We start from the raw sequence: 21,102 nt of genomic DNA on the forward strand, positions 1-21,102 counted from the left end.
TCCATCCTTAAGTCATGCTTAGACTGAAGGAGAAGTGTATCAGCTCAATCCACAGGCAGTTTAGTGACATTGAAATGGCACACTCCAGCAATTCACCAATTGCTCCCCATGGGCTTCTGCAATCCAGGAAAACCAGTTATGTGTAACAGCTGTCTGCCTTACGCAGTCTTCCAACCAAAGCTGACATCAGTTTAGACTTCACCACCACTCTCCCATATATCGCTCACATACCCTCGCACAGATATACAGCCCCTCTAACAGCCAAGTGCTTTGTATTACTGGAAACCAAGAAGCCAAGCTACTGGAAGAAGGCGCTACTCCACGGCGGTGGTTTCCCACTTTTGCCGAGATGACCTGGAGGCAAGCAGCCACCACGGCTCACAGGCTGCTCAACTCCTGCTAACCCAGCAGCAAGCTTCTTTTGCTGTCCACCGAACTCCATGACCCAGCTCACCAGAGGACCAGGTGAAGACGAGAGCCAGTGCAAGAGACACCAGCAATGCGACGTGGGGCACAACCACTTCTGACAACAGCCTGCCCTTACCCCGGGGTGGCAGAGGCACTAGACCGCACAAGCCTGGAGAAGACAACACAAAACTACCAGCTCACAACTCAGCTGCACATTTCCTTCTGAAGCAATTACTCAAATCCGCTGCAATTCACGGTTGAGAACAGGAACAATCCAGAAGAGCTACAGTTCAGAATTCCACAGTTTAAAACAGTAAAAGGATTTATTTTTTTTTAATTGCTGTATTAGGTGTTTGTGTCACCATTTTCATTCTAGTTCACGCAATCAAAACAAGCGCTTAGTTAAATCCTCCCCTGAAGACTTTCATGTAGTTCACTGAAAAGCCAATTTCTCTTTGTCATGTTGCAAGGCCCTTTTAACAGAAGCCACTGCAAAACAGAGATAGGAAGGCAGGAATCACAGAGCATCACAGCAGGAAACATCAAAATGGTGACAAACATCAAAGAAATAAAGGCAAGAGCTTTCCTGAACTAGTAACATGTCAATTTTAGAAAAGGAAGCTATTTTAACTGAAGAGATAAGAAGGTATATTTAGTCATCTCACGCTTTTTAGTTAAGAAAAACCACCTTCCCTTCCATTGCCAGGCAGCAGTGATTATTCTAATGCAACTTAATAAAGTAAGGATATAAACTACAGATTACCTACCTTTAGATAACAAAGCATGCTAAAAACTAATAAATGCCAGTTGACATCACCTGTCTGTGAAGAAACAGGCAGTCACCAATTACTAACAGAATGGAAATTTGTTTGTTTACTGATTATGCTAATTTACTGAACTCTTATTAGACAGATATGCAGGCACTATTGATGACTTCCATAAGGCATTATAAAGTATGGCTGAATCATTTCAAAACAAATTAAACCAGAAAATATTGTACACTATTTAAAGGAATAAGAAAAGCCTGGTAGTAAGTGAATCCTCAGGATGAGCTCTCTAAAAAAGACACCAAATTTTCAGATCTGTATGGACCTAAAAACCTACTGCTGCAGCAGAAAGCTTCCCATCTCTGTGCACAGGAACTTACACCCAGAATTCTGTCCCTCCTGAAGACAGTGAGAGAACATGCCCATCTGGCATAGAGGCATCAGCACTTTATAAACCCTTGCAGAGGCACATGCTGAACTGGGTATGTGTTAACACACGGCTGCTCTACCAGCTAGAGACAGTGTCAGAGGTGATACACCAGCTCTACGGAGCTCACCAGGGCAGAGGTTGGAGGACTCGGATTAGGGACACCAATGAATGTGGCAAATTGCTTTTTCCACACAACCACTTACTCTACCTTTTTTTTTTTGTTGTTGTTGTGTTACTAATAAATTCTAAGCTATCTACGGGAATAGTGTAGTAAAAGATTGTCCATCTGCAGGTTTAGTGCAGTGCAACGTGGCCCTGAAAACAAAAAGCAGCTATCAGACTTTGAACTCATAATTTCTCTCTGCTTGTGTTGGGGCTGTGTCTAGTTTCTCTTTTTATCTCTTAAGAATTTTAAGTTCCTAAATTAAGAAGGAATTACAAATTGTTTTTTTCACTCAATAAAAGAATCACTACAAGCAATATCTGTCAATTTGTAATAATTTATTCATACACAATTTAAATGAGGAAACAATATTACTTTCTCCTTCAAATTTCAGGTCTCAACAAAGGAGTTTTATCTCAATAACACTGTAGAAATGAACAGCAATTGATATCAAATAAACACCTATAAAACACTCTCTATGTGATACGGCCATACAAGCCATGCTTCTGCTTTCTAAGTATAAAATACAAAGTCAGACACAAGAGACTGGAGCAGAGTGCGCTTTTAGTCAGAGTAAGAAGCTCTGACTTATGTGTAATACAGGACAGTTCAAAATAGCAAGGTCCTGCAAGAAACAAAAAGAACAGTTCCAAGCTCAACCTGAACAGTCTACCTTGAATGTTAAAAATTAACCTGGGAGAGTGAATGGTTTAACTAAAGAAACAAGCCTCTTGGATTTGACCCCAAAGTAAAGTTGTGAATCAAACTCCCTCACTCCCCTCCAGCTTCCTTGATGAGGTGGGTGAACCTTCCCAAAACTCGCACACTACCTGAACTGTCAACTTTGCAAGGTAATTGATTTTTAAAATATGTGGCTCTATTCAAGCTTTTTAAGATTAAAACTCAAATGTCATCATGACTGGGAGGGGAGTGAACATTTCGTTCACCACTCATTGCCTCAAAATTAATAAATATCTAAAATACGAGGACTTACATTTACCTCTTCCACCTCTAAACCAACATTCCCTGCCACTAAAAAAAATACATTTAACTGTAATTAAATATTAATCAATATTCTGTTTTGAAACATACAATGATACTTCAACATCCCTCTTTATTTTTGATTCAGCATTTTCTTTACTTTCTCAATGGTGGAATCCATCACCTGGGAAAGAGGCGTCCGTCAGTTCTGAAGCGGCTGGATGCTGTCATGACTTTCTTTGCTTTATTTCTCTTTCATTAAAACTCACCTTCTAAATCTTTCTACAGTGGCTCCAACATGAAGTAGTATAATTTTGCTGCGCTTTAACAAATGCCACAGAAACAGAAGAGGACTCCAGAAGACAGCACCAAACTCATTCACATATTATTCACAATTCTGAAACTTAGACTTAAAAAGCCGTATAGACTGGGTTACAAAAATGGAAGAGGATCTATTCAGAAGCCTTTCCCTTTTACCTAGGTGATAGCAATATGCACATGAAAAACACAAAGTTTTAGAAGCATCTCAGTTATATCTTGGGCATTTCAGAGTATTGCAGACAAAATGTTAAGGATTACTTAAAGCTTTGCCAGTCTCTAAGTAAATGTACTCAGGCTGAGTACCTTTCAGGCTGAAAATCCTGAACTGTTATTTTAACAAAACCATAATGCACCCCTTAATAGTTCTCCTGAATGTTCCTGCTAGTTGTCTGCTGCAAGAAACCTTTTTACTTCAAGGGTTCCTGAACATCTCCCTCCATACCTTTCTGTCCTACTATGTTCTTTTGATTTTATCTTGTACCCCTTCTTGTCCTTTTATAATCAGTCTGATTGCAAACTGATTGATCCCAAGCTTAATCTCTGCACTGCCCTGGAAATGATGCAGTGTGGTGTGATGTTCCTACACTGCAGAACTCATTTGGGTCATTAGCTCAAGGGAAAAAAAAAAAAAAGAAAAAAAAAGAAACTACACAATTCTGTTCCAATGTGCCTTTAAATGACATTTATAAACTCAGCTTTCTGATTTATCCTTCTGTTTACTTTTCATGCAAGGAAGCAAAGACAAGAATAAACTTGATAAACTTGAAGCAAGTCCTTCACTCGTTGCAGATTTAAAGACTCCAGTAATGATTATACTTTATAGACTTATTTACAGCTTGCTTACACACAGACTTTGACAGCTGTTCTGTAAATACACTCTCCCACCCACTAAGCTCCATTGTAAACTACCAGGAACATGCACAGGGTCAGACTTGAGCTCCTTCTATCATTCTTATTCTCCTTATCTCACAGAGCCAGAATCTGAGCCCACATCCTTATGCACTGCAAGGCAGATCCTAGCAGCTACCACCTGGGTGATCTTCCTTGGTGTCTGTTTATTTTTAAAGACTGCAGTCTTCAAAAGCAAAAAAGACGGTGGAAAGAACATCTTTTTGGACAGTAAGACCCTGACCTCACTACTCCACTTCTCATTCCTTGCCAGCCTATTGTTCAGCAGTTGCTTCAGTCAAGCTGCTACAGATTGACCTCCAAACGAAGCACAACACAGCCAAATCCCTGACAACTGCATCCTGCACCTCCACCCAGGGGACTATCAAGGCTTCTATTTACACGCAAACACCAAAATAGAAACTGCTGCAAATTAAGTGACAGCACACTTTGACACCGACAAGTTCTCCGATGCGTTCTGCTCAGCCTTTAGAGGCTGACGGAGCAGAGCTGAGTGTACCCAAATCCCGCTGAAGTTCACCTGAGCAGTGAACCACTAGCAACTTCTGAAAACCCAGCTGAAACATGGCAGGCTCCTTATTCCACGAGATTATGTGAAAACTTTCTGGTTTAAACAACAGACCCCGGATCACATAACAAACAGGATGTCAACAAAACTAAGCAGCCTGCCCCAACTCAAAGCTGCTAGTCCACTCAAAGGGGCAAACAATTTTCCACCAGGTAGGGAACACGCTCTCCCTGCTTACTTCAGAAAATATTTGCAAAACATTTTTTTTCTTGTATTCTTAAACCAAATTTTAGAAGAATAAGACAGTATTAAAAACAACCTATTGTACATTGACCTGTGCTCAAGAAGCAAGCGTGCCTATAGAAGCTTCATACTTCTGGAATCAATTTTCAGAGCCTTTCTTGGGTAAAGGAAACAAGAATATGAATTCAGGTTCAATTTCTGGTTTTGTCAACCTGCTAGCCATCAGTACTGCTGCTTTGCATTAGTAATTAATTTTAGTTAAATTATGTTCATTTTGCTTATTTGAAACTTCAAAGCTTTATGAAAAGCATACATTCCTGACCTAAAAAGTAAGAGCTTTGAAGTATCTGATGAAAACAAACTCACTACCATGCACAACTTTATAATCAGTTGCAGAAAATACTGTAATACTTTCCTTGCCTTTGCAAATGAAGGAAGATTGTTGCTGATATGCATCCATATATTCAAAAAGTTAAACGAGCTATCTTCTTCACATAAATCAGAAATATTCTTGTATTTTAAGTATCTTGAGGGGAAACGTAATATTTTTGTTCTCATCTTATAAAGTGTTTTATATTCCTGATTTTTTTAAAAAGATTAAAATTATACTGTCATGCAACTATGAACAAATGCTTTAAATATTAAACATAACCAGGAAGAAACAATTCTAAAACAGTTTTATCACCAACCATGAGATATAAAGAGTATGCTCTTCAGAGTATCCTCCTTGTCAATTTTGTACACTTCATCCTAAGGAAGCTTCCTGAATTGTTAGGAAACTCACAGCATGGTCAACTAGTTAATCAGAAATGTTTTTGAATTCCTGACTGAAGTAATGATATCTATCAAGTTAAGCCTTTCACACCTACCATACCCCGGAAGAATACATTTTCAAGCATTAGTAGTCTGTGATATTTTAAGAAAAACAGGAATAAAATGCCAATTTAGACAATTTGAGCTCCATTTCTCACAACAGAGAAGCAAATATGAAACATAATCACATTTTTTGTTCCAGCTCTTTAATACTTGAAGTCAAACCATGATAATTTCCATGCTACCCTATTATGTCATCACAGAAGATTAGGCATTTGAGCACTAAGTAGCATAGCACTCCCAAGCAATAAAGATGCAAATGCCCACAGCAGTAGAATAAAGAAATTTAGAAAAGTACCTACAGAAACAGTTCTACCACATGCCTAAGTTATCGCTGGTTTACCATACTAGCGCAGAATGGACTGTCATAATTTCTGTCCTGGAAGCATAAAAAAAAAAGTGACAGGTACACAATTTTCATTTAAATCCGAATGCTTCACACCTTTTATTGGTAATAAATCTTGGTTTTAGTTAGACCATTTGACTTACACTGGCATGACGCAAACTCAAAGGAACAAAGATACAAAAGGAAGACAGTCTTCCGGCTGCCTGGGCAGAGCTGGGGAAAAACCAGAAACCGCCACAAAATAGTCGATGGAAGTTCGCCTTTAACGGGAAGCCAGAAGTCATGAACAGTTTTCCTTCCTTTGCAGGTCATTCCTTTATTAATATTTCTCCATTATTCACACTGGAAATTCACCCTGCTGCCATTCTCAAATCTCAAAGCAAGCCTAGGACACTACGAACAGCATCATCTCGTCATCAAAGACTCTGACCGTAAAGTGGATTTCTATGTTTCTAACACCGCTGATCAAACATTCCAGGCAAATAAAAATCTATTTCAAGTCATGCCTAAAACAAGGCAGTTTCTGATTTCTTGCTTCCTGGAAACGCAGATGCATTCACTGCCTATGCTTAGCCATTTGGAATGATGGAGACTTGCAGACACATGGAAGCTGGGCGTACAATAAAAGCCAACCAGCAGGCAAAGGGAGTACGGGAGAGCAATCCCTTATCAGAAGCATGTTCATTGAGTAGTTCTAAAAACACTGCCTACCTGTCAGTTGACAACATTAATCAGGCACTAAGCAACAGAGGTCACCAGCAAAGCCAATGCTGACCCAAAAAGGCTGCTCAAGCGTTCGGTCGCTGGCAGAAATCCAATCTGTAACCAGTCAGAAACCCCCAGCCAAACTCCCGCACAAGGTGGGACGTGCCAGCTCTGCAGGTCAGGAACTCCCAAGTGCTCCTCCCAGCCCTGCAATCTTCTGTGACAAACCCCAAGTGAGACATCCCATCTCCACTTCAAATCTCCCACTGCTATAGGAATGGTCTAAAAAATGATCTTAGACAACTGGCTATAACGGATGGTTTTCAGAGTATCTTTGTTACTAGACCTTCAAAGGAGTAAGATGTATTACTGAGGTCAGGGACTTAAAAACACGTGTTTTGCTTTTTAATCAGAAAATCTCATTTTATTTCACTCTTAACAGATGCTACCAACGTGGTGTGGGTCGAGACATCTCTGCAGCAGTGAAAGAAAATACTGAAAAATGACTGGACACTACAATCCGTAACCTCTAACAGGCTGCAAGACTGCAGAGAACTCGAAGCTCCTCACTTCCCCATCTGACAGACCGACACCTCTGTCTGCCATGTTTTTGTCACCTTGGATAGACTATCAGGCAGCTAGAGGATTTTGAAAATGGACTGACCAAAATAACTTCTCCATTAGCACTACACAGAGAAGTAATAACAAAGAATACAGAAAAAAAATCCAAATAGACAGGTTGTGCACCAGGGTTTTTCTACCTGTGGCTGACACCTGAAATTAAAAGATCTATGCAGCTTCTAAAACCCAAACATATAACAGTCATAACACAGATCACAGGAAAATTAAATGCAGCCTTAAAAAAACTCCAGTCAGAGTATGCATGGTTCTGAATGGCATTGATAAACTTATTAAGACATATGGCCTGACTATATGGAGGGAGAGGAAGGAAAACAGTTTTAATCCAGTGGAACAGAACTTTCAAGCCCAAAGGATGATGGCATTACTTCACTGATTAAGGAAACTGGGAATACTCCCAGTGTCATTCCTAGTACCTTATTACAGTCCAAGCCGTATGCGTCAAAATAAACAACATCCACTGCTGTTCTCTCAATTACAAAGCCAGTCATCTCACCAGAGAAGCTATCAGGTTGCCCAAGTATTTCCCCTTCACAAATGGAGGTGGCCCCCATCTTCACATCCCCAATCTGTTCTTCCTTGTCTCCCATTGTCGGCTCCTCAGTCATCTGCGTTACGACGTTGCTGTCAATGCTCTCTAGAAACCTCCTGGAGGTTACTTGTGCCCTGCTGCACTGTCAGTGAAGTCCCCCATGAGGACCACAGCCTGCTAACATGAGGCTTCCTGACATTCATCTGATTCTTGCTGATCTGTCTGTAGCAGACACGTACAATAACACTGTCAATAAGTTGGTCCGCTCGCTAATCCCAACCCATAGATTCCCAGCTGGGTCATCAACCCTCCCTGGATGGAGTGCCACGCATTCCAGCTGCTCTCTCACACAAAGTTTCACATCATGTTTAAAGCAAGCTCTAAATATCGGCTCCTCTATTCCCAAAATTTATGGCATTACTTTAGACTATTTTAATCTGAGCCATTTAACTGAAAAACAAATTCAAACTGAAACTCTGCATGAAATAATGCAATTAAATAGATTCACTGTCTCCAATGTGTTTAGAGTGGCAGAGCTGAAAAGCTAGAAAATTTAAGGGAAAATAAATTTCTCATGCCATCTTCAGATCTGAAAAAGCTAAGCAAGTATTCTGTTGTCAGTAAAAAGTTTTCTGTTGCTTTTCATAGCCCTTTCATCTATAATTTTCATAAATACTTATCTGTACCTTTTCCCTTTACCCATCACTGTTATCTCTAATTTGCACATATAAATTTTTTCCATAACTGGAATTTCCCAAACGCTTTTATACCAATATTGTGCATGAGCAATTCCTCCACCCCCCCTTTACCCCCAAGGGAGTAACTGCTTTCTTGGCTGCCACTAAATTAGCAGATGTCAAATTAAACTGTTCTTTTGTCCATGGATCCCTCAGAGGAAGACCTCAAAAGAATGATGAAGTGTTCTACTAGTAATTTGTGTCTGGTTTTTAATTTGCAGCTTCATACTTTTTAGTCAAAAGTCTTGGATAAGCTGACAAACCTACTACACATGATCAAAAATCTCCCCTAATTCTCCATTCCTAACAATTCCTACGGAACTTTTGCATCTCATGAAGAATTTAAGTGGACAAGAGTTAGACACCAAAGGTAAAGTAACTACAGTAAGAGTGATTCTCTCTCCTCCTGACACAAATTGAGACTATTGCTCATTGCTTATATTCCTCAGAGTCTATCTACTCCTGTAATACCTTGCCATTTTTCATCTTTCCCAGTTATTGTTCCCATGAGCTTGCTTATTGCTCCAGGAGAATTGAAAAAGCACACTGTAAAAATGGGGGTTTAAAGTTGCTGCTACTGGTGCCCCAAAATATCTATCCATTTTCAGACAAATAAAACTCTTCCATTTACAGTTTAATTGTTAAAAACAAAATAAAATAAACCTGTTTGTTCCAAACTGAATTACTGCCAACTAAATCCTGACGGTATTTTGTCTGTTCCACCTTCCTTAAGATAAACCATTAAATTTATTAACTTAAAATGCTAGCCGCTTTATATAAAGATTCACATCTTCACTCTACAGATGCAGAAAGCACACGGCAAAGTTGCAACTTTTATAATGCCTCTTGTACAAATTAATTTAGCTGACAGGGATGTGCACATAACCTTTGGTCCTTCATTTATAAATAACACCGATCTATACCTTTTTCTTATGAAAAGCAAAAAACTAAAATCCAAAGCATTAATTATACCAAGATAGAAACGATAGAGGCAAATTTAAGCTACTTTGCTCTCTAGGGCCAATCAATAAAGCACTACTGCACAAATTACAGACAAACAGACAAACTGAAATTGATCTGCCACCAAGTACTACCCATGTGCAAGGTAAATAAACACAAAAGAATAATAATATATCCCTCAAAATATTTTAAAAGTGCTTTTCTTAAATGAAACAGTTTTTTAAGTAGCTCAATCACATTCACGTCCAAGGGGGATAGTGCTTACACCTTTTTGATTTTGGATTCTAAGCTTATAGGCTATCAGATCATAACAGAAATAAAACAAAACGTAATTCATTTTGGGAAACAGACTTCTGTTGTTTAGAAAATCTATGCGCAAGCAGAAAGAGACCAGACAGAGACTAGGAAGAAAAAAAGCTCATGGGTCAATCTGCTTAACAAACCAGCACCTTTTAAACAAACAAACAAAACAAAAGAAGTGAAACTCCAAAACTTTTATTTGCTAAATATGTTTTGTGCTATCAGAATAAAATTTTAACTGAGAATTTTTTAAAGTATTTCAACAAATAAGCGAAAATACTTGCTATTTCCCAACTCCTTTACAGTCAAAATTTAGCCACTAATTACCTAAGAACACCAGCATAATGTCACAAAAAAAAAAAAAAACACATCAAAAAAATCACCATTCTTGCATTCTTATTTCTATTACAATATTAAAGGAGTGCTTCAGCTTAAAGTTTAGAATCTGTTTTAAGTATCATTTCAGCAACAGACTTTAACAACACCTATCCGACAGCACAGCACAACCTCCACTATTAAGGAATTTTTCACAACCGTTCATCTTAACTTCTCTTAGTTTCATGCCTACTCCTGCTGTGTTATCTAGTTAAAATAAGATCAATAGCCAGTTATTAATTATGGATCAATGTTTAATTACCAGTTCCAAAGTTACTGGCATAATCAGTTGCACAGATAACACTATTTCTATGTCCCTGTTCTATTAAAATGCTATGGGGCAAGGAAGACATGAATATACAGCTAACTGATTCACAGATGGCTAGAAATTGGCTTTTTCAGCATAGAGTATTAAAGAAGGGAATTTTCTGGAGAAAATCCTTAGGGTATATGCTCAAAGCTGAAGATTATAGTCTCAGATATGTACAGAAAGATTGGACGGCATGAGGCAATAATGCGCTGAGCTACCCACCACACGTGTGGTCAAGAGCAACAAAAAACTGCATCAGCTGGGGTTAAGTAACCCTGAAACTGTACCTGTGAGTGAGTCTGCAAAATAGGGAGGCGGAGAATAATATCTCTAAGCACTAAGTGAATATATTTCCAATTTTTGCTGAAAATGAACCTTCCAAACAAGAGAGGGGAAAATACACTGGAGAAATGATTTACTTCTAAGAAACAACCAAACCCAAAGTGTTTCTAAACATTCATCTCACTTTTCTGTATTTGTAAAAGAATCTCAACATCTTCTCACATTCTTCAAAGTATCCTTCTTGGCAGTCATCAGCCAGAAAAATCAAATGGAAGTTTAAAAAAAAAAAAAAAAATTGTCACGCACTGACAATATTCCAGAGAAAACCAGAAATCAAACAATCACTCAGATAACCGTAAAGAAAACACAGAGTTTGTCTATCGACACTTTATCTAGTACCTCAGGAGGGAGAGCAATCACTTGCTTGTAGAGCAAAAACTTTAATGAATCCTAAATATACCTACACAAAGTAAGCAATCTCTTTGGGTACTGGTTGGGAGTTCCGATGGAAGGCGGGAGGAAGGGTTGACTTATCCACAGCCAGATTTAAGACCACAGGTGTCTCAGCTAATTCCCAACCTAATGTCATATTCATGAAGGCTGTCTCTTCTTATCTAATTAGCCCTATCCCCTGATTACACCTACATGAGGTAAAAAGAAAGGTAAATAAACACAACAAAGTGCAGCTTTTCTACTTGAAGCAAAAGATGCAAACATCTGTGCCAGAGCCAGATTGCTCCCAAGGGAGAAGTCCCACCAGAATAAAACTACCTGAAAAAGAATATTTTTTTAAAAAAGTAAAAAAAAAAATAGAAAACAAAAAAAACCAGTCCAATTTTATATTTATGTTTTCATTTCCTTCTTTCATCTCCAAAAAGAATTTGATAACCGTGTGTTTAATGGGACTGCCAAGGAAGAGTGGGCCAAACATCTGCTCCACTTTGGCATTTCAGACTTGTCTAGAGGTTGAAGACAGCTTGGCAGTCGTTTGGTTTAGGTATCTATAGAAAAAAACTGTTTGTGAAAGTCCGTAGGCTCCTGCCTCTAAATGTAAAACCTTAAAAATTATAGCAAAAGTAGCAACCAGGAAAAGCCAAATAGGGAAACGGTCCAAACCTTCAAGAAACTTTCAAGAACTTAACATAAAGCCAAGAAAAATTTAAGAATTCAGCATTCTAGTAGCTTCTGAAGCCATTAATTGAAAGTTATTTTCAGTAGTGTTTTCTGTTGCATGGAAGATCATTAAGCTCACAGCTGATAGCTTCTTAACAAAGACAGAACTTTCTCTGTTCAGCATTAATGAGGCTTTATAGGTATTCAAATCTAGGAATTGAAGGCATCTGCAATGAGCAACCTTGTACAGGTCCTTATTTTTAGCATATATAGCTTTCAGTAGATTTTATAAGAGGGAATATTGTTTAATTCCATCTTTTTTGCCCCTTTTTTATATTTTCAATATGCATAAAATTTGGAAATATACGGCAGGACTGAGGACCGTTTTGAAGGCAAGGATAGAGTTGTATAACGCAGCAGCCAATGCGCTCACTGTATTAGAAAACTGGAGAGTTACCTTAAACATTTTTTTAATTATTCTGATTTAATTGTTCCTTATTTATATTCATCGCTGAAATCCACTGCATCTGAAGCTATTCTGAAATCACAGCATTTTCCCAAAGGGCCCGGTCCAACTCCCATTCAAATGAACAGCCTTCAATGGAGCCTATTCGTTGCTAGCCAACAAGATTGAATTCTGCTGCAGAGTGGTCCCTGGAGCGTTTGTCACAGCTCTTTACAAATATTGCTCCAGCAAGAGCAGGTCTAAATACGCTTGTCCACATGCACTGCAGACAAGTGAAATCTATCTTTTATCTTCTTGAAACACTTGGTCAGATTTAAACTATAAAAGCACGAAGAACTGAATCTATAAAGAATATAAAAAGTAAAAAGAGTAAAAAAATGTTCAACAGTTATTAAAAGAGCCAAAGGGAAAGCAGAAGGACAATAAAATATTTTCATGTGATAGGATCAAGTACCATTTGCTCCACCCTTGAAACGAAGTTACACAGACAAATGTTTGTGTGTAGATCAGAATGACAGTATGCAACCAAACTTCTCAGAAAGTTTGTCTCAACACAGCTATGAACAACATCAACAGTTTTGAAATAATAGGAAATTTTGCAACAAATACAAAGCTTACAAACACCACTCCAACAGTAACGCATGAAAGTTACGAGGAAAGATTTTAAATCTCACCAAGTATCTACTCACACAAGGTTAACCAAAACATCAAAGTTTTACTTGGAGATTTCTTGATTATATCCTTACCATACGCAAGACCCTTATCTGTGAAACGAACAATGTGACAGGCTTTGAGAAGAAGACATGTTTTGCTGGTTTATGGTAAATAAACAAATGAAATTAACAGTGTAACTTCTGGCCTGAGCTTAGTAGCGAATGATACAAACAAGAAAAACTCTTTCAATGGAAGGACTCATAGAATGGAATCATTTAAGGTTTGGGAACCTTAAAGATCATCTGGTACAACCCTCCTGCCCTGGGCAAGGACACTTTCCACCAGACCAGGTCGCTCAAAGCCCTGTCCAACCTGGCCTTGAACACTTCCAGGGATGGTGCATCCACAGCTTCTCTGGGCAACCTGTTCCAGTGCCTCACCACCCTCATGGTAAATAATTTCTTCCTTATATCTACCTTCTTTCAGTTTAAAGCCCCTTGTCCTGTCACTACATGCCCTTGTCAAAAGTCCCTCCCCAGTTTTCTTGTAGGTATACGTGTGTGCGTATGTATGTATGCTTGTAGGCATATATGTGTATACACGAAATGGACATACACTAAATCAATGAATCAGCTGCACTGACCTGACAAATACAATACCCACCATTAAAAAAACAAAAGTTGGGCACAAAAGATTTTAGATTTAAAACCAAGCTAGCTAACTTTCTTCAGGTTAAAAGATAAGCCACGCAAAAGTAGATGCACAATGTGAGTTACATTCAGCACCAACCCAACAGTCATCCCACACAGCTGTGTACCGTAACCACCAGCATCCCCAACAGTCATCCCACACAGCTGTGCACCAGTAACCACCAGCATCCCCAGCACCGGCACCTGTGGAGCAGAAACAGCCAGAAACAAACTTTTTTCACTCCGAAGGCTTTTGCTTCTGGGAAAATACTTATGCTCAGAAGTGGACCAAAGTAGATTCCCATGCAGCTGCCGATCTGATAAAAACACAAAATGAAGAGGCTGGTTGCCAGAAGCGGTAGAGCTGTCTAAAATGTACATATCTCATATCTTTAGCACTGCTGTTGTCAAGGTGAATGAAGAACTTGTGCTACACCTCAGGAGAGCTCCTGAACAGGAGCCCTTCAAGGGGGCCCATTTACTCTTTCCCATCACATTTCTGAGGATCAAGACCGCCGGGAAGCCAGAACACGGACTTTCCAGGTGAGCACAAACGGGCGTCCACACGCCGGCCTGACCTCGGCCACCAGCACGGCGCCAAAGCCAACCCGAAACGTGTTCGGATAAATGATATTACTTCATGCACGGCGTCACCTATTCCTGCTATTGAAATAATTCAAAGTACTTTCAGTTTTAGGGGCAGGGAGGCCTTCAGAACGGGCGTTTCAGGTCACGCTTTGGTCCATTCAGCCCTAACCCGGCGCAGCAGGGAGGGCCGCTACCGGACGCGTGTCCCGACCCCGCAAAGCGCCGGGCACGATCGAGCCAGGCCCGCGGGGTCTGTTTATTTCTACCGCTAAGAGCACAGCACGGCTCCAGGCTTTAAAGCACCCTCCGGGCGGCGAAACCTGAGCAGCAGCCAAGGCGGGAAGCCAAAGCTCTGCCTCCAGCTGACGGGCGCGGACAGGGGGGAGGCTGCCAGGGGGTCGCCCCGCCGGCCCCGGGGTAATAGCAGCTTCGGGGGGCAGAAAGCGGCAGTCCGGGGGACGGAGAGCGGGGCGGCTCCCGAGGGGAGGCTGCCCGGAGCGCCAGGTGCGCGGCCCCGCCGCCCTCCCTCAGCACCCTGGGCCGCGACCAGAGCCGGCGGGACGCGGCAGCCAGGACCGGGCTCACTCACCGGGAAGCTGCCCCGTAGGCGGGCGGATCTCAGAGCCAAGTTCCGCAGCACAGCCCCCGCCTGCCCAGCCAAGGGAGCCGCCATCTTACCGCGCCGCTTGCCTGCCCTCCCGCCCGCCGCTGTCTCCGCCCTGCCCCGCTCCCCGGGCGGAAGCTCGGCGCGGCCCCGCGGCTCCCACCCCTGCGGAGGGGAGGAGAGGGGATGGGCCTGGTGCCCGGGCCTTGGGGCAGGGCGTCGGGGAGCGGTGGGGCTGTGTGGGGGCGCGGGGAGGACATCTCGGGGCAGGGTGCGTGGCTGGGACCGGTGTGAGGGAAGGGCGGGTTCGGGGACAACCGTGCCGAGCACGGCTGTGTGTGGGGCCGGGGGGTTGAAGCAGGGGGGGTTTGTGGGGAAGAAGGCAGTGGCTGGGAACGGTGGGGACAACAGTGTGCGGAGGGGCTGCCCTGACTGGTTTGCCTTCCGACTTTTTTTTTTTTCTTCCCCAAGACTCAAAGCACTTTTTTTTTTTTTTCTTTTTGATAGGAAATAGTAAATTAACCCAAGCTAATAAGCCCTAATAAGTCCTCCTGGGATCCAACTCACTCTTCATGGGCACTTTAATCAGAACTCCACAAAATGCCTCTGTTCGTTCTTCATCCACAGGTAAAACCTGTTAGTTAACACCAAAACAGACACTGAATTCAGGCCCACTTGGGGGCCAGTGCTTGAGACCTGATAGCTCATGGCTCATTACGTGGGTATAAAATGTAACTTAAGAGTTCCCAATCTGGCTATAGTTTCATAAAAGTGAGTCCCAGAAACCAGATTTGTGAAAATACCTCCTTCCATCCATCAGGAACAACTTAGGGGCTGGTGTGGACACAGGTGTAGTGTGTCTACAATCTGAAGCAAGCTCAAGAGTCAGACGGCGTGGTCTTCGCAGTTACAGTCTCTGTATGAGCCCACTGAGCACTTCTGTATGTGTTTCTGGTTAGTGCACGCTCTGGATAACCCACTCATGAGTGATGGAAAGTTGACTTTAAACAGTTCACACAAATTAACAATTAACAATGATGATCTGAAAAAAAAAAATTGCAAAAATTGAGCAGCAGCAATTTTAACGACAGTTTGTATTAAATTCACCCATATTGAAGCATATAGATTTTAGCATTATATGCAGGCATTAGTTATACTGAACATTATTTATTCAGTGGTTTATGATGAAATAGCTGAAACAAGTAAATCCCCATCTTCTAGTCCAGGATGTGAGTGGAACAAAGGAGAATGCTCCTGTCAGTGCTTAGGACTTACACTCCTAGAGGTATTTTTAAAAAAATGAGGACGGAACAACTCCTTTATTGGAATTTAATCAGCAAATAAATTATACTTCTATTAGAAAAAAAATCTGCAATTTCATAAAAACTGAGGTGCTAGAAAAATCTGAAATTGAACAGTTTTGTCTTTGTCATGACAATTTAAGTAACGTAATATGTTTCAATAAAGAATCTGAAGATGCAGCTTTTTGATAGCATTGAGCAATAATGTGTGGTACCCAGTATTAACCTAGGTATTACTGTGTGCTTATTCTTTCAGAACATTATATACTGACTTGGATATTATGATGGAGGAAATATAATTTCATTTTTAGTTTCAGGACTGGTTCAGTAAGCACAGTGTTTCCTATTCATACAAACTATTATGGCTGTCTCCATTAGGTTTAGATATATAACAGGTATATAAGCTTTCAGATAATGTGTGTGGATTGCATGCAACACTATCATTTAATACAACTAGTAGCATTTTCACTGCATAGTATAAATAGTGGAGAACCTTCTTTATTTTTTATTGTTTAGATTTAGTACATAGAAAAACACAGTGCAAATGCACACACAGTTTGGGTTAGTCACGAAGACACGATTTTTTTTATAGAAGATACCTGATCTTTAAAGTATGAGGAGAAAAGGTACAAAGATTTATTGTCTTCACATTCAGTTTCCTTCTATGTATGTGTAAAGCAAGGAAAATTTAGATCAAATATGTCTCTGAAGCAATTAGCAGAGCAAGCAGGAGCCAGCTTTCCTGGAGTATGGGGTACAAGGATATGCATGTGGGTGTGTGAGAGAAGAGGTACACATTCTGGATTATTGTTAGGAAACTCACCTGGGACACAGGAATTTAGGAACAGCTAAGGAGTAATCCCAACAATTTCCTCACAAGTAAGGAGGGAAGGAAGTGAACTGCAAAATAAAAAAAAAGGGTAGGGAGAAAGAGGCTGATTTCAAAGGACATTCCTTCTAGGCTTCCAAACGTTCCTCTGTGTGTATCACGGCTATGCAGCATTTAAGGGTGCTACCTTTCTCATATCTTCCCCAGGATTAATAAAAAGCTAGATTGTAGCTGAGCTTTTTAGCAGTTGTCTGCTTAATGCAAAACAACCAGTAATGTTTTTGAAACTGAGTTTTAAAAAACATCCCATAATGCATAACTTAAGAAGTTATCCTTAGGCCTAAATAGTTGATAGCGTTCAAGTGAAAACAGTTAAAAACCAAAAAAGTTACCTTATGATAGGGAAAGCATAATTTTAAGTGGTTTTGCATTTCCTCTTCATTGCAGCAGTACTTGTTAACAGTGAAATAGTATATTCATTTTCTCATCCATGCAGATTACCTCCCAAACCATTGTTCGCTAAAGATGGATGTCACACCCAGCACATGGATAGTGTACCCAGCCATTCACAAAGGTTGTTTATCATTAACTTTTCATTTAACCATAAAACCATTTGACAGATACAAACTCATTATAGCTAGCAGAGCTGAGTAGAGGTTTTTCTCTTAATTTTTCCTGAGTAACATATCTGAGCTCATGCTGATACACGTCAGGAATAAAACTGCTATTACAGCAATGAAGCAGAGAGCATTTATGTTTTTATGGATGGGATACTCTTCTAATTTAGACTGAAATAGAACTGAGCCAAATACATCTTTTGTTATTCTCACTGTTAGTCAACTTCAGTAAAGTACCTGCAAGTCCGGTGAGCCCTCACACTTTCACTTTTGCTCATTGATAATATGCTTACTCCAGTCTGGTTTTGATGAGCTGTAGCCTGTTCTTCAGAAAACTGTAAACACAGGACTGAAAGACATTTCATCATGTGTGTAGTACCTTGTAGTTATTCTTGTAGCAACTATAGAACTTGAACTTGATATCCACTTGATATCCTAGAGAATAACTTAATCTGCGCGTGAAAGATACACCACGCACACCATCCCCAAGAATAATGTAAGGGGGTAGTAAAACTGCAACAAACTCACTAAATTAGTCCCACTGCAGGTGACTGAAGAGTGGGAAACCAGAAACTGATCTATGTATGTAAATATCAGTTTGCCTCTTTAATTTTCAAGTTACATGCACCTCTGCTGTATGTAGTGGAACTTAGATGTGGCTGGGAGCAAAAGAATAAAGTGAAGCCTTGAAACAGTCTTTGCATATTCTGTTTGATACTGTAGGAAGTCAGGATGCCACATTTTAACACTGTGGGATAACTTTGACACATAGTTAAAGCTAGAAACTGAAAAGAAGTGCCTAAACCAGGAAGTCTTTAAATAATAACATGTAGGAATAAAGAGAAAAAGTAGTGAAGCAACTCACTTTAAGAAGATTTATAGCAGGAGAGGCAATACCAAGGGGAGCAACAGTAACTTAATGCTCCACCTTTGTGATATCTAATGATTTGACTCTAAAAAGGAGACAGTCAGGAATTACGACATAAATTAATTGGTTGAAAACAGTAGAAGTGATGCATCAATTTACAAGAGATGTACTGCTACCTTTTGCCAGCAGCCTACTGTCTAATAAGGCAAACAGGGGAGTTAAAGTTTCTCAGCAGATAGACTGCAGGTCTATATCACTCAGTTCCAACAACGTTGAGAACCTTGATATTGTGGGTAGAAAGACAATTTTATTGAACTTCTGTCAGAGACAATATGGGACTGTGAATAGAAAAAGTGCAAAGATCTGAGCTGTGGGATACAGTGGAGGAAAACAACCTCTCGGAGGCTGGACCTCTTTAATAAGATGTGACTATATCCCCATAAAGACTTTGAAGCCTTTAAGAAGTATAGACAATCTAAATTCAGGAAAGAAATGTCTAACGGTCTGAAAAAAAAAAAAAAAAAGAAAAAAAAAAAAGATAAAGAGTTACTTGGGGAAGAAGAATGGAGGTTAGAATAGCAGCCAAACAGCGATGTAATGAAAAGGCAGACTGTTGTGTGTGCTAAGCAATTCAGTCTTATGCAGGCAAACATGCTAAAAAGAAACACTTTATGAAATAAGCAGAATCTTGGCTAGATCAATACTATTCTGTACGTTGTATTTAAAAACGTATTTAACAGCAAGCTTTCTGGAGTGTAAAGGAAAGTTCACAGATGAAGAGATTGCCCAGTCAGATGTGGAACATCCATGCCCAAAGGCACATGCTTGCTGATAGGAATCTGTGAGCTCTGTGTGTGCCGTGCAGTAAAGCTCTTCAACTCTTTCACAGCAGGGCTGGAAGACCCATGCGGAAGAATAAAGCCAAGGTGTTGCTGCCTCAAGAAAAGTTACTTGGATGCTGGCAGAACAAGCGTTGTTATGTAGGATTGTTGGTGTCCTGCACAGTATCTTCAAAAAGGTGAGCGTTTTCCAGGAATGAAACTTGGATACTGCTTGAGCCTGTAGACAGTAGTGTTTGCCTTTACCAAAGGGAGGCTAGGGAAATTAGGAAAGCTGTAGGTGTTCACATCACATCTAATCCATGTTTTAATTCACAGGTTGCAAAATACCTTATAGCATGTCATCCCAAGTTGTTACAGGGCTTGAAATTGTCTACTGTAATTAATTTCTAAACCTGTAAGGTGAAAGGGCTGCTAATATGTGAGGGGTAATTTTTTCGGAATGAATTTTATGGATTGCAGAGGAAGGGAAATTGATTTTTCTGCCGAATTAAGTATTGATTTAAAAGTAGCTTTCTATGCTACCTAGTTTGGGGTCATGGGGTACTATTTCAGTGGATTTTGTAGATTGCTTGCTGTGTTTTCCTATTTCAATAAAATCTTTCAGCATGGATGCAGGTTTCACTTCCATTACAATCGGTTGGACACCAGCAAGTGGTTCAGTGATCACAGAAGTTCTTGAAAGCCGTAAACTTTCTGAACAGCCTAACAAAGAAGTGCAGAACTGTGTAAAAAAAATTTATAGCAAAATCTGAATGCACCACTAGAGAAAACTGAACTGCCTAAACATAAAGTAGGGTAGCAGCAGTTACTATGGTATTTGGTGCATATGCTTGTGATTTTGTTGTCTAGACCACATATTAGGATGTTTACAAGTATGTAACATAAAGGAGGATTTTTTGCCTTAGCTGGTGACAAGAGTATTTACGCCTAATAGAACTGTGCTGTCTGCAGTCACAACTGTAGGTAGACAGCATCACCGGTGGTTTGAAAAGAGCTCAATGCCTTAATGAGATCTTGGAATAGCACTTGTTTATAAAACGTAACTCTTGGGCTTGTACCTCATACCATGCAGAGACCTGGTGTGTACTATACGCTCTGCTGTTCTACAGAGGGGACGTTATACGTGCTGGTATCAGACCCGCTACAGACTATTCTGGGTTAGTTGGTGACCAACATCAGTTTGCCATTCAACAATTTATCATCTCACTGCCTCTTTGTACTGTTTATTCCCTTCCAGCTTACACCTCCTTCCATTTCTTTAGATAGTGCATCAGTATTTCTTAGTCTTTGTCTTTTAGATATTAAGTCATTTCACCTTTACTTTTTCCCTCACTAACCTCATGTCATTGATTAGTGGGCAGTGTCATCATCAAGCCTTGAAGGTCTTGCAGTGAGAGAATGTAAATGTCAAACATGAATTCTCTGAAAATGCTTCTATATGAAAAGGCCAAAGTTTGTAATTTTTTTTTTCCAGTTTTGGTATATTTTCTGGGAGAATACCTACAAATGCAACCACACAGATAAGGTTGGGGTGTTTTATTTTTTAATCTGTTCCCTTTGGAATAGAAACTACTAGTGAATAGCAATCTTCTTATACATGCTACTGGTAAGGGTGCTTTCAGATGTCTCTTTTGCTAGCTAATGTATCAATTACTAACTGAAGTATCAATTGTTCAAAAACGAAAGTGAAGTGAAAATGTAAGTTTCTGGAGTAGAAAAAAAACAGGCTGTGCATGTTTCTG

The 21,102-nt window shown here is 40.1% G+C and overlaps 1 protein-coding gene across 1 annotated transcript in view; it reads right to left on the reverse strand.

The window, feature by feature from the left end:
• SUCLG2 (succinate-CoA ligase GDP-forming subunit beta) overlaps positions 1–15,025 on the reverse strand; it is a 123,664-nt gene extending 108,639 nt beyond the window's left edge. The window contains exon 1 of the mRNA XM_086755751.1: positions 14,889–15,025. Coding sequence (XP_086611877.1) covers positions 14,889–14,972 — 84 coding nt within the window. The 5' untranslated portion in view covers positions 14,973–15,025. The remainder of the gene's footprint in view (positions 1–14,888) is intronic.
• Between the last annotated feature and the right edge of the window lie 6,077 nt (positions 15,026–21,102).

The sequence above is a fragment of the Chlamydotis macqueenii genome, chromosome 10, assembly GCF_036417535.1.
Source record: "Chlamydotis macqueenii isolate bChlMac1 chromosome 10, bChlMac1.mat, whole genome shotgun sequence".
Lineage (NCBI taxonomy): Eukaryota > Metazoa > Chordata > Aves > Otidiformes > Otididae > Chlamydotis > Chlamydotis macqueenii.